This window comes from Pogoniulus pusillus, chromosome 21, assembly GCF_015220805.1.
Source record: "Pogoniulus pusillus isolate bPogPus1 chromosome 21, bPogPus1.pri, whole genome shotgun sequence".
Taxonomy (NCBI): Eukaryota; Metazoa; Chordata; class Aves; order Piciformes; family Lybiidae; genus Pogoniulus; species Pogoniulus pusillus.
In genome coordinates, this window is record NC_087284.1 from 7,750,537 (window position 1) to 7,763,710 (window position 13,174).

General features: G+C 44.2%; 1 protein-coding gene across 1 annotated transcript in view; it reads right to left on the reverse strand.

Moving 5' to 3' along the window:
- DROSHA (drosha ribonuclease III) overlaps window positions 1-13,159 on the reverse strand; it is an 88,612-nt gene extending 75,453 nt beyond the window's left edge. Inside the window, exons 1-7 of the mRNA XM_064160832.1 lie at window positions 13,098-13,159; window positions 8,937-9,794; window positions 7,099-7,191; window positions 6,112-6,343; window positions 5,107-5,248; window positions 4,106-4,260; window positions 604-684 (exon numbers count right to left, since the gene is read on the reverse strand). Coding sequence (XP_064016902.1) covers window positions 604-684; window positions 4,106-4,260; window positions 5,107-5,248; window positions 6,112-6,343; window positions 7,099-7,191; window positions 8,937-9,787 — 1,554 coding nt within the window. The 5' untranslated portion in view covers window positions 9,788-9,794; window positions 13,098-13,159. The remainder of the gene's footprint in view (window positions 1-603; window positions 685-4,105; window positions 4,261-5,106; window positions 5,249-6,111; window positions 6,344-7,098; window positions 7,192-8,936; window positions 9,795-13,097) is intronic.
- Between the last annotated feature and the right edge of the window lie 15 nt (window positions 13,160-13,174).

Genomic DNA, 13,174 nt, shown 5'->3' on the forward strand with positions numbered 1-13,174 from the left:
AGTCCACAACCTCCCTGGGCAATCTTCCAGTGTCTCATGTCCCTCGCTGTAAAGAGCTTCTTCCTAATATCCAGTCTAAATCTGCCCTCTTTGAGCTTAAATCCACTGCCCCTCGTCCTATCACTACATGCTCTTGTAAAAAGGCCCTTCCTGGAATTCTTGTAGAACCTTTCCAGGTACTGCAAGGCTACTCTAACGTCTTCCTAGAATCACCTTTTCTCTAAGCCACAGCTCTCTCAGCCTGTCCCCATACAGGGGAGGTGCTCCAGCCTCTCTCATCATCCTCATGGCCCTCCTCTGGACCCACTTCAGATCCCTGACCTCAAGTTCCTTGCTATTAATGTAACTGCATTTCAAGGAATTTTTAAAAAGCATCTAGAACTAATCCAACACAGGGAAAAGTCTTCCATAGTTTTCAGGTAGATTTAATTACCAATAGTGCATTTTAAATAAAAGGTTACACAACTAAGTGATCTAATGTAACACAGGAGTATTTATGCAGCCTGTAAATCATGGAGGGGAAAAAAATTCCTCAAATCAACCACAGTATAAGTTTACAGCAGCAAGTTTGTACTCATAATTGCAGTTCTTAGAGTTACTTACCTCTTCACCAGGATAAATGCCATGTCTTATTCCCGTTCGTCGGGCTTTAGCACTGCACTTGCACAAAGGTCCATCATTCATCTGTTGAAAACAAAACAGGGTTCTGGTTTTATTGAAAAATGATTTTGGAAAAGTATGTTGCTTTTAGTGCCTGAAGTGCTGATGCTTCTAAAAAGCCTGTCAGGCTTAGATTAAGTGGATGTTCTTAGGCCAATAAACTCAAAACCCACTATAGATTAATGTAAGAAAACAGCACAATAGCGTAAGAACTTCAGCACTGTTCCAGAAGCACAAGGAGGAAAAACACTCAGCAGAACTGTACCACTCTACTATCATATACACCTTTTCCACTTCTTATACATACAGATAGCACAGCTGTCTCCCTAAGGAAATTCAAGCCCTGAACACGCACTGGCAAGCATTTACTTGCTTGCAGTGGTTTAAAAGTACAAATTTAGCTTAGTGTTTTTGTTATAAACAAGAAATAGGAAAATTCCAAAGATGTTGAATAGAAAAAAAAATAACAAAAAGTAAATAAAATAGGGGATTGAATACAAAAGAAAACAGTAAATAGGTTTACAACATTCCATTGCATTGTTAATAAGTATAAAGTGTGCCACACAAACTGCTCTTCCCTCTCTTTTCTCTTCTTTGCTGTGGCTGCTGGCCGGTACCTACACATGGCTTTGCTGACCTTGGCTGAGACTCTTGTTCATGGCTAAGCAGAAAGCAGCAGTGAGGCTGATTCGTCTCTAGTGGGGAGAGCTATCCCCTTGTTCCCTTGTCCAGAGAGGTGGGAGAACAATTTGAGGGGGTTTCTTGTGTTATTTCTGAATAGTAAGTAATTGTAAATATATAAATCTACTTTGTACACATACATTGTAATTTATGCTTTTAGATTTTAGCTTGCTTGTAAATAGTAGATTCATTTTGCTTCCAAACCTTCTGACCTAGCCTGGTGTCTTTATTTTAGGGGATAATTTCAACCTACTGCAATGCTGAAATCTCCATGTCCAAACAGTTCCATCAGGTTCAGCAACTACAATTCTTTCCCTGACTAACCCACTCTGCTATGAAACAAGGCTACTACCAGAAGGATGCAAAGCAGACCATTTGAAGATTTTACTTGATGCTTTAAAGAACTAATAGCAGCACTTCAAATCCATCCTAATCAATTAAAAACAAAAAATAGAAAGAAAGAAAGAAAAAGGAAGGGGAAAAAATATTCACTTGAGTATCCTGTAAGCATACATCAAGTAGCTATACCCAGAAGAGTCTCCTGCAAACCATATAAATCTAGTGTCTTGTTTTTCACTTTTATATCAAGTTCAATGCTGACTATCAATTACTGCAACACCCTAAAGCTTACAGTTCTTAACACCATGCCCATCTCAGATATCCAACTAAAACTCCAGAACCAAAGCAGAGAAACAAGATCCCAACCCCAGGCTTTAATGGAGTTTTTTGAAGTCTGCATCCAAGAACTGAAACATTTTTTGGAAGACTTATAGAAAACAAACAAATGAAAACTTTACAACGTGATACAAAAGGCAGCAGAACTGTCGTTATAAGCAGCCTTAAAATGTAAACAGCACCCACACAGAATCATAGAATCGACCAGGTTGGAAGAGACCTCCAAGATCATCCAGTCCAACCTAGCACCCAGCAGAAACTAATCAACTAGACCATGGCACTAAGTGCCTCAGCCAGGCTTTTCTTGAGGACCTCCAGAGATGGTGCCTCCACCACCTCCCTGGGCAGCCCATTCCAATGCCAATCACTCTCTCTGTGGAGAACTTCCTCCTAACATCCAGCCTATACCTCCCCCAGCACAACTTGAGACTGTGTCCCCTTGTTCTGTTGCTGGCTGTCTGGGAGAAGAGACTAACCCCACCTGGCTACAACCTCCTTTCAGGTAGTTACAGACAGCAGTGAAGTCACCCCTGAGCCTCTTCTTCTCCAGGCTAAACAACCTCAGCTCCCTCAACCTCTCTCATAGGGTTTGTGTTCCAGGCCCTTCAACACCACCTAACTATGCTCAGTCAATTTTATTATATATTTTTTTTGTTAAAATAGAAGCATCAATGAGTCTGTAATAGAATATTCAACAGACCTTTGAATTACCACAGCAGCCATAAGCGTTTCAGTGTGTCTTCACATTATGATTTGTTGCATGCTAAACCCATGCATCACAAAGTGCCAGAAGAATAAATCTGCTGACAATGAGTTAGAACACACTGTAAAATATTTAAGTAAGAAAGATGAAGATGGCAAATCTGCAAATAAGAACCAGTCTTCTGTGCAATGTATACATTCAAAACAACACTTCCTGAGGTCAGCAATTACACTGAATGAGAATTACCACTTCCATGCAATTTCAAAACAGTCGTTAGAGACAAAATTAGGAGCATTAAATGCGTATTTAAAACATTATTTATCATTATGATTTTGTCACAACAACTCCAAACAGCACTACAGTCTTGGGGCAGTGTGGCTGGAAAGCTGCCTGCCGAAAGGGACCTAGGGATTCTAACCAACAAGAAACTCAATATGAGCCAGCACCATGGCCAGGTGGCCAAGAAAGTCAATGGCATCCTGGCTTGGATTAGAAATGCTGTGTCAGCAGGAGGACGATTGTCCCCTTGTACCCTACTCTGGTGAGGCCACATCTCAAGTACTGTGTTCAGTTTTGGGCACCTCATTACAAGAGTGATGTGAAGGTAATGGAGCAAAAGCAGAGGAGGGTTACGAAGCTGGGGAAGGGTCTGGAGGACAAATCTTATGAAGAGCTACTGAAGGAGCTGGGGATGGTTACTTTGAAGAAGAGGAGGCTGAGGAGAGTCCTCATTGCTGTCTCCAGCTACCTAGACATTGTGGGAAGGCTGCTGCTGCTCTCTTCTCACAAATAATTAGTGACAGAACAAGAGGGAATGTCCTCAAGCTGCAACTGGGTAGGTTTAGACTGGATATTAGGAAATTTTTTTTCACATCAAGTAGTCAGGCTGCAAGGGAGGTGGTTGAGTCTCCAATCCTGGATATGTTTAAAAGTCATTTGGATGATGGGGATATGGTCTTGGGTATATCTTGTAGGGATATCGGCTGGACTTGGTGATCCTGAGGGTCTTTACAACCTGAATGTTCCTGTGATTATGAGCTTTTAGGTGATAAATTTGTAAAGGAGGTAAATATGTAGCCTTTCTCCATCCCAGATTTCATCTGTGGACCTTTATCTCAAGGCCAAGCGGACAGCATTAGTACACTGTTAGTGATTTAGATTTTACCAACACTGGCAGACAGGATTCCAGCTATATAATCCCCAGAATTCATGAGCTGAAAAGCTGAAACAAAAAGTGATTTAAGTAGACGAGGGAGAAAAGAGGGAGTTAAAAAAAAAGGCATATTGAAATAGATGTCACTCAGTAGGTCTGACAACAATACAGAATTTATGGTCTACAAGGGAGAACAAGTGTCAGAGACACAGTAGCTTTTCCTCTCACAGTACCTGTCCTGGATCATTGTACCACAGTTCTTCATGGAGACGATCAGGGTGTGCTTTTTTACGCTTAATTTCCGCAATGACGTCAAAAACATCTGAATCTGAACTGCTGGAGCAGCTGCTGTCATCCTCAGAGTCACATTCTGAGTCAGTGGAGCTCTCTGATTCACAGAAGAAAAATAAAGTCAGATGAAAACCCCTTTCACATACACTTCTCCAATGGCAATGCCTTCTCTAACACGACACAGCTACCTGGGGCATAATGGAACTTCTGCAAGCTGTGTGTGACATTCGCGCTAGGAGGAAGAGGGACAGCAACTGTATTTTTCTTCACAACTGACAGCAAATGCTGGAACAGGCTGAAAGAGTTGGGGCTCTTCAGCCTGCAGAAAAGAAGTCTCCAGAGAGACCTTACGGTGGCCTGCCAGTACCTGAAGTGAGCCTACTAGAAGGATGCAGAGGGACTGTTAACAAAGGCCTGCAGAGATAGGACGAGGGACAGTGGTTTGAAATTAGAGAAGAGTAGCTTTAGACTGGATGCTAGGAACAAGTTCTTTACCATAATGGTGGCAGAAGACTGTAACAGGGATCCCAGTGAAGTATTATCTCTCATCCCTAGAGATTTTCAAGGTCAGGCTTGACAAGGCTCTAAGCAACCTGATCTAGTAGAGAATGTCCTGGCTTTATGCAGGGGGGTTGGACTAGATGACCTTTGAAGGTTCCTTCCAATGCAAACCATTCTATGATTTGACTTATCAGACCATAGTTAGGTTGCTTTTATGCCTCAGAAGTGACTTCAGCATAAGGCAGTGCTAGATACTGCCCATTTTCCTTTAGACTTTCTGGGTAAAGAATCTAGCTCCACATCACTCAGAACCAAAAGTAAAACTCCCATGGATATGCAATATAAAGGAAGACGAAAAAAATACAAGATTAGCTCACCAACATTACTAAGTACTTAACTACAGATTGTTCCATTTCAAAGATCTGTTGTCATTTCTGCCTACCTAAATCTTCATCCAGCTTGGTCTTTGGTGGCTCCCACGGTGGCCTGGCTGCTTTGGCCTTTGCCTGTCGCTTTCCTAACTCCTCGTCAAATTTTTCATACAGATCTCGGAGCTTGCTTGTTCCTACCACAGTGGAGTCCCCCTGTTAATTAAAAAACAGAACAACAACAAAAAAACATCACTGAAATGGCACATGAACACAGTGTACCAGCATTCTGTGACAGGACAGGCAAGAGAGAACAGACAGATCTGTATAGTTCACAAACCATGGGAATACTTGCTAAGACCTTAGCATAGCATTACATTGCTCCAGCAGCTGAATTAGCAGAGAAATTACTTCATTTGCTGGTGCATCATCATCAAATCTTTAGCCTAATAAAGCAGAACTACAGATAAGCAAATTTAGTACAGATTAGCATTGATTTTTAACAGGGTTTACAAGAAACAGGACACCTGTGAAAGTATTTTGCCATTACAACAAAATGTGATCGCGCACAATAAACACAAAGCCCAGCTCATCTTTTTGCCTGCTTTGAATCCTCATGAATTCCTTCTGCATGTTATATCAAACCCAAAACTATAACACCAAAAAAACCCCACAAGGTCCCAGAAACTTCTTGCTCTTTATCACAACTCCATCATTAAGTGTTACTTTCAAATACAAAGAATCCTGACTTCCTGCTTCTGTCCAGAATGTCTCCAGAGCTGTGGGAATGGATGGTTCTTAAGGCATCTTAGCTCAGATACAGGTATAATGGAAATAATCCACTCTCCCCTACCACAGACTAAATGTGGACCTCTTGCATATACTGCACTGAATGCAGACAGAATAATCTGATGAAAACAGAAAATAATACCAAAACCCAAGGTCCTTAATGGGCTTAAAAGGCTGAGATGGTTGGGAAGAGGACTAAATGATGTGAAACACAATCACGCTGAAATGTTCATATGAATCAAGTAATCAGAGACTGTGTACAGCAACATAGAGTTCTCTGGCAAACTTACCACTTGATCCATAGGGTCATTGGAATAGTAGCTTTCAGAGTGGGTACAGCGAACCCAGACTGGCTTCAGTAATTCCTCATCTTCCTCTTCGTTCTTTTCAGATGCATTCTCCTCCATCTCTTTGTCTTTGGTAGGAACATAATTTTTCTCTTTAGTGGAGCTCTGGTTCTCAGACCACCTTTCTCGTTCCTCCTCCCATCGAGGTCTTTTTCTTTCTCTGCTTGGAGATCGGCTTAGTGGGAGAAAGCAAACAAGACCAATTCTCTTTGTTATTTTAACAGGGGCAGCTTCATAATGATAATTGTTTGCTTCAGATCAGAATATCATTCTATCACATAAATTACAGCAAAATCCAATTGCCTCTTCATGCTTTTAATTAGTACAATAAAGAGTAGGTCTAAAGAACAACTGAACTGGTGAAGGGCCTAGAGAACAAGTTTTACAAGAAGCAGCTGAGGGAATTGGGGATGTTTAGTCTTAAGTAAAGAAGGCTGAAGGGAGAGCTTATCACACTCTACAACTATCTGAAGAGAGGTCATCATGAGGTGAGTGTAGGTCTCTTCTCCCAAGTAACCAGTGATAGAACAAGAGGGAATGGCCTCAAGCTGCATCAGGAGAAGTTCAGGCTGAACATGAGGAAAAAAAATTTCACTGAACAGGTTGTCAGACATTGGAACAGGTTGCCCAGGGAAGTGGTTGAATCACCAGCCCTGGATGTGTTTAAAAGCCATGTAGATGTGGTGACTGGTGATAGGGCTTAGGGCGGACTTGGCAGAGTAGGGTTACTGGTTGGACTCAACAGCACTGAAAGTCTTTTCTGACCTAAATGATTGACTTGTACATGTAAACAGATAGTTACAAATTTCAGACATTCTTCTTCTCTGAGTTTCAAACTAGGCATGTATGCACATGTACATAGAGAGAAAATCCTATGTGTCAATTAAGAGAATCTCAAACACACAAGAGACCAAATGTAATCTTCCTTACCTTCCTGCTCTCTTGTAATCCTTTTTGTAGGATCTGTCCGGCGATGGTGACCTTCTGCTGTCACGGTGCCTATGCCTCTCCCTCTCTCGCTCCCTTGGAGAGTTCAAAACATAAGTTAAATGAGAAATGTGGCATTTCATACATTCCATACCTGAAAGGAACACAGAAGGCTGAGATTACGTTATGAAAAATGACTCACGCATGCTGACTGCTAAAAACTCAGACATTCTTAATGCTGACCTTCAAGAATTTAGTAAAAGACAGTCTCTTGCCTTCTCCACCTTTGCCATAAAGCAAACGATCTCAACACAACAGTTAATTCATTCCACCCAGAGGTTATATCTATAAATTCACCACAGGACTTGCTGCCATTCCTCCTCTTCTGCTGTTACAAATGCCAAAAGTTAGGATTACTGCATCTGTAACTATCCTTAATGCCTCAGGAAAGAGAAGCATCTTCCATGGCATAATAGCTTTGTAAGCACAGCAGCCATTTGAGTGTTTCAGGCAAGCCCTCTCTGACAGTCACCTCAAGCACACACAAAAAAATGACAGGACAAAATATCTGCATCATGTTGAAACGACTGATCTCATCAGTTGCATACATGTAAAGAGCTTGACCATTCAAACGTATTTCCATGGTAAAGGAATTTTAAATTAACTGAAGGCTTGGGGAAGTGACTGGAAAAGTGCCTGATGGGAAAGAACACTGGTCAACAGCTGGCTGAGTATAATCCAGAAATCTGGATAGTCAAGAAAGCACACATCATTCTAGCCTCTATCAGCAATAGTGTGGCCAGCTAACCCAGGGAATGACTGCCTTTCTGTAACTCAAACACTGGTGAAGCCACACCTCAAATCCTATGTTCAGTTATAGGCCCAACACTGTAAGAAATACACTGAGGTGCTGAAGCACATCCAAAGAAGGGCAACAAAGCTGAAGAATCTAGAAAACAAGTTCCTACAAGGAGCACCAGAGGGAACTAGGGTTGTTTATTCAGCAGAAAAGGAGGCTGAGGGGAGACCTTTGTGGTCTCTACAACTACCTGCAAGGAGACTGTAGCAAGATGGGATTTCTCCTCTACCAAGCAAGAGTGATAAAACAAAAATCATAAGATGTCACCCTAGCCTACAACTTATCTATTTATTTTAACTGGTATATGCTCATTTTCATCTTGAGATTATAAGAAGGCTTGCTGAGGTCTTCATCCTGAGCAGAATGATACAGGCAGTTCCCATGAAGTCTGCACACACCTCTGTTGGTCTCCCACACAGGACAGTGGAGGAACACTGTGCAACACGCTTTTCACTACAACACCTCGCTGCACCTATCAGACTGTGAATACCCACACACACACAAAGTGCTGGCACTCTACACAGGCCTTCCTCAAAGAAAGGTCAAATTCAAGCAACACTTGGACCCCTAACTCTTGTACTTAAATCTTGAAGTGCTATGACTGAAGCAGCTGTAAGGCTCAACTTGAAACACAGTCTTTAGCACAAAGTTGTGCCAAATCTACTTTAATGTGCACGTGCACAAGTTTTTACAGTAAATACCAATGAGTAGAGCACTCCTCAGCAGCCCATTTGGTTTTGAGCCAAGAACTTAGCTTCCATCTGTCTCCATGGACAAGAGCCACAAGTCTGTCAGCTCACGAAGGTGAGGCAGAAAGAGTCTTTCTGAAAGGGTGGAAACAGTAGCCCTTCTCATCAGACCCAAGTACTGGCTGCCTCCCAAGCTAGAGGGAAAATGAAGGCTAAGGGAAAAATAGTGGTGCAAATAAAGAGCACAGGACAGCAATGACAGCTCTCTGCAGGAAGAGAACAGCTCAGGTTACCTGTTACGCTCATAACTTCTGTGATGAGGGGATATCCTGCCTCGGTCATAATCTGCCCGGTGACGACTGCTTTCCTGCCTCCTCCTGTCCGGACTCCGACCTCGATCCCGACGATCCCCATGGTTAGTGGACCGATGCCGGTCGCCATGCATGTGACTGTGCTCACGATGTCTGTGTTCATCATAGTGCTTGCTCCTGTCTGGAGACCGTCGATCACTCTGTGACTTCTCTCCCTGGTACTGACCTGTGTGCCGAAAATGGCTGCTGCCACCGCTGCTGTTGGCAGCATTGCTCTGAAAGGAGCCAGAGTTGTGCTGATAGCTACTAAAGTTAGGCGGTGGGAACGACTGCTGTGAATACCCAGTGGAGTACACAGGCTGGTAGCTGACTTGCTGTGGTATGACTGGTGGAGGGGGAGGATGTGGTACTGTCGGAGGAGGCATCATATAAGGAAAGGTGCTTTGCCCAGCAGGACTTCCTGGCACAGGAGTGTTGCCAGGATTTGGCACTGGTGGAGGAGTGGGAGGGAAGCATGGAGGCACTGGAAAGCTCTGCCTCATCTGGTGGTTTGGAAATGGTGGCCTCAAAGTACACTGGCTGATGGGATTCTGTGTGGAGGGGGGCACTGGAGGAGGATAGGGCACAAAGTCTGGCCTGGGAGGTATGTAACCTGTGGCTGGAGGGTTTGAATAGGTTGTTGGGGGGGCAGCTTGCTGGTCATACTGGTATTGTACAGAGGGCTGTTGTGGGTGAAGCTGCCGCAGGTTCTGAGGGCGGTAGGTCTGTGTTGAAGTTCTTGCTCCTGGTCCCCCTTGACCACGAGGACATCCTCGCCCGGAATGGAAAGACATGGCTCACCTTTAATGAAGAAAATAAAGGTCACACAATTTCTGTAGGATGTCTTTAATGCATTTGCAGGAACTGCTCCCAAAGCACTGTAATAGTTTTTTGTAGTTTCCTTTAGCAGAGGCAGAAAACAACATCCGCTGACTTTCACTGGCAGCTTTTGTGCTCCTTGGACCTCTAAGTGCACATCACTTATACCCCTTTGATTCTTTTAAGCCTCTAATCCATGAGAGCACACTACTGTCTTTAATACAGACCCTGAAATCGACCCACACTCTGGCAATGGCAATGTCCATTTGCAATGACAGACATGACGGCTGCCAAAGACACAAGTGCCTCTGCTAGTATCCTCTAGACACTTTGATATAAAGCCTTCAGATAAACCCACACCAAAGGGACTACTCTAACAACTGCAACTGGCATCCAAAATCCCACAAGGAAGAGTCCTTTCTAAAGCATTGAGGCCTCCATTTATAAATGGCTGAACACATACTTCAAAGCATTTTCAGTTAGGTAGGTGTACTTTTGTGGAATGAGGATCTTACAAGGTACAGAAATAAAATTTATGAAAACTGTGCTGTTTATTCCCATTTCACTTAATAAATGGTTCCTAAAAATTTCTTAGTTGCCTGCTTGGCCCTGTTACTCTTCCACTATGCCACTGCTTCATGTAGGCTTCAGTCTTACCCAAACCCAAGGGTTCATTTAATATGTTGTATTCATGTTTATAAATGAAAACCACTGTGCTTCATCAAAGTTAAAACTCATTAATATGTTGTTTTAAATATTAAAAAAAAGGGGAAAAAAACTAACATTGAAAATTGAAATAAAAATAACTCATTCACAGCGTGCGTCTTGGTTGGAATGGAGGAATTAAGACCCCTAAAAAATTAGTTAAGCAGCCATAAAAATCAAAGCCAGTTTTCCATAAGGGGAAGGCAAATAAAGAAAGGAGACATGTACATAATTGGAAAGATCATCAAATGAAGAAAATAAAGCCTTCCTTTTACTGAGGCTTTGTTGATGCTGGAGTACACTCACAGAATACGTTCCCACCTACCACCACGCAATACAGCCAACCTAGACTGCTCAGAGCACTGCCTTCAGTTGCACTTTGGTGCCACTGCTGCAAATGATGTAGCTTGCTGAGAGACAGCCAAATACTTCTGGCGAACCAGAAAGAAGAAAGATAGGAAGGGAAAAGGACTGACATCAAGGAGGAGGACCCAAGGAGGAAGACTCAAAGGGATCCTAAGTCTCTCCTTACACATTCAGGTTTGTGGAAACCACTGGAATTGGTGGCAGAAGCATTCATTCCCTCTCCAGGGTAATCAAAGGCGAATGAGAATTCCACATTTCTAGGAAGCAGCAGTCATAGAACCATAGAATAAGACTTCCATGACCATCAACTCCAAATGTCAACCTAACACCACCATGGCCATTACATTAATCTATGTCCCAAGTGACATGATAGTAAAGCCATTTGCTCCCTCCAACCAGCCTGTGCCTGCTTAGCTCCCTCCCTTCTTCTCAAAAACAAACAAAAAAGAGAGTCCAGTATTTTGTTTGGTAACATGAAAACTTTTCTTATTAATTCTTATCTATTAGGTGCTGAATCAGTTTTGTTTGGTCTCCAGTTATGATCTTACATAGCTGAGGCAGCTCTCAACAGAAAATTATTTTATGTTTTGCTGACCTTTACATACATATTTAATATCAGAGTATCACAGGATGTTAGGGGTTGGAAGGGACCTTTGGAGGTCATCGAGTCCAAACCCCCTGCCAGAGGAGGACCATAATCTAGTGCAGCTCACAGAGGAACACACCCAGATAGGTCTTGAAAGTCTCCAGAGGAGACTCCACAACCTCTCTGGGAAGACTCTTCCAGTACTCCGTGACCCTTACAGTAAAGTTCTTCCTCGTGTCGAGGTGAAACTTTCTATGTTGTCATTTACACATGTCTTGTCTCTTGTCCTACTACAGGGTGCAACTGAGCAGAGCCTGTCCCCTCACTCTTGATACTTAGCCCTCAGATGTTTATAAACATCGATTAGATCCCCTCTAAGTTTTCTCTTCACCAGAACAAAAAAGCCCCAGGTCTCTCAGCCTCTCCTTACAGGGCAGTGCTCCAACCCCTTAACCATCTTCCTAGCCCTCTGCGGGATTCTTTCGAGCCCAAAACTGAAAGTAATATTTCAGGGGGCTCACCAGGGCAGAGCAGACAGGGAGGAGAACTCCCCTCGATTTGCTGGCCACACTGCTCTTAATGCACCTCAGGACCCTATTGGCCTTCTTGGCCACAAGGGCACGTCGCTGTCCCATTGATTGTTTCTTGTCCACCAGACTCTCGGGTCCTTCTCCAGAGGACTAAGCATACATATAAACAGTCAGAGCTCAGCTCTTATTGCCCTAAACAAACAAAGCAAAGGCCATGGTACCACTGTGCTTTGCCTTAAAGCAGGTTTCTTTTCAATGTGTCACGGCATTCAAACAACAGGTCTTGTGTTGCAGCTCCCTCCCAGAAAGAGCTCTAGGCATGTCCAGCACCAAAAAACTGCTCTGTTTCTGCCACTTTGGTCTCACTGCTCCAGAATGCAGAGAATCGCAGCTACAAAACAATACATGAAATGATTTTTAACACCCAAATTACTTAAAGGCTCCCTCTGCTGCAAACTTTGGTCACACTCAATTGTCATTTCAACTGAGGTAAGATCTAAAACACTGGAAATGACAAATTCTCTTTTTTCTACTACCCAGTACAGGGAAAGTGTTTATTTATATCACACACGAAAGAGAGGTTAAACGAACACAGGAAAAGTTACTTGATGCCTGCTGTCACACGGCTAAGCTCAACAGGACGCGCAGACCCGGCCTCATCCGACCGCCGCCTCCCAAGGCTCTGGGACGACCTCCAGTGGCCTGTAACGGCTTCCAGCGGCCACCGAGGGGTCGGCAGAAAACACAACGGACACAAATCCTGCGGTGACCCCGACACACGGTCGGCGGTCTCCGTCGCGCTGCCTTCCCGCCGCACGGTGCTGTCCCACACACAGGGATCTCCTGAGCCGCCGGGCGGGCGGCTCCCCCAGGAGGCGCTACGGGCACGGGCCGCCTGGCCCCGCCACCCCGACCCCGGTCCCGGCCAGCACCTCGGAGGTCGCCAGCACCGACTCCCCCAGCCCCAGGCTCCTGCCCTCGCCACACACCCCGGCTCCAGAGCCGCAATACAAACAGCCGCAGCACCACGAACATCCCAGAGGAAACCACCGCTCAGCCCGCGGCCCCCCCAGCAGACAGCCGGGCCCCTGAGCCCACCTGGGTCCCCGCCGCCGAGGCCAGCCCGCCCCGCCGCGCCGGCCCCGGAAGAGGAAAGCGAGGGGCGGGCCCTGGGG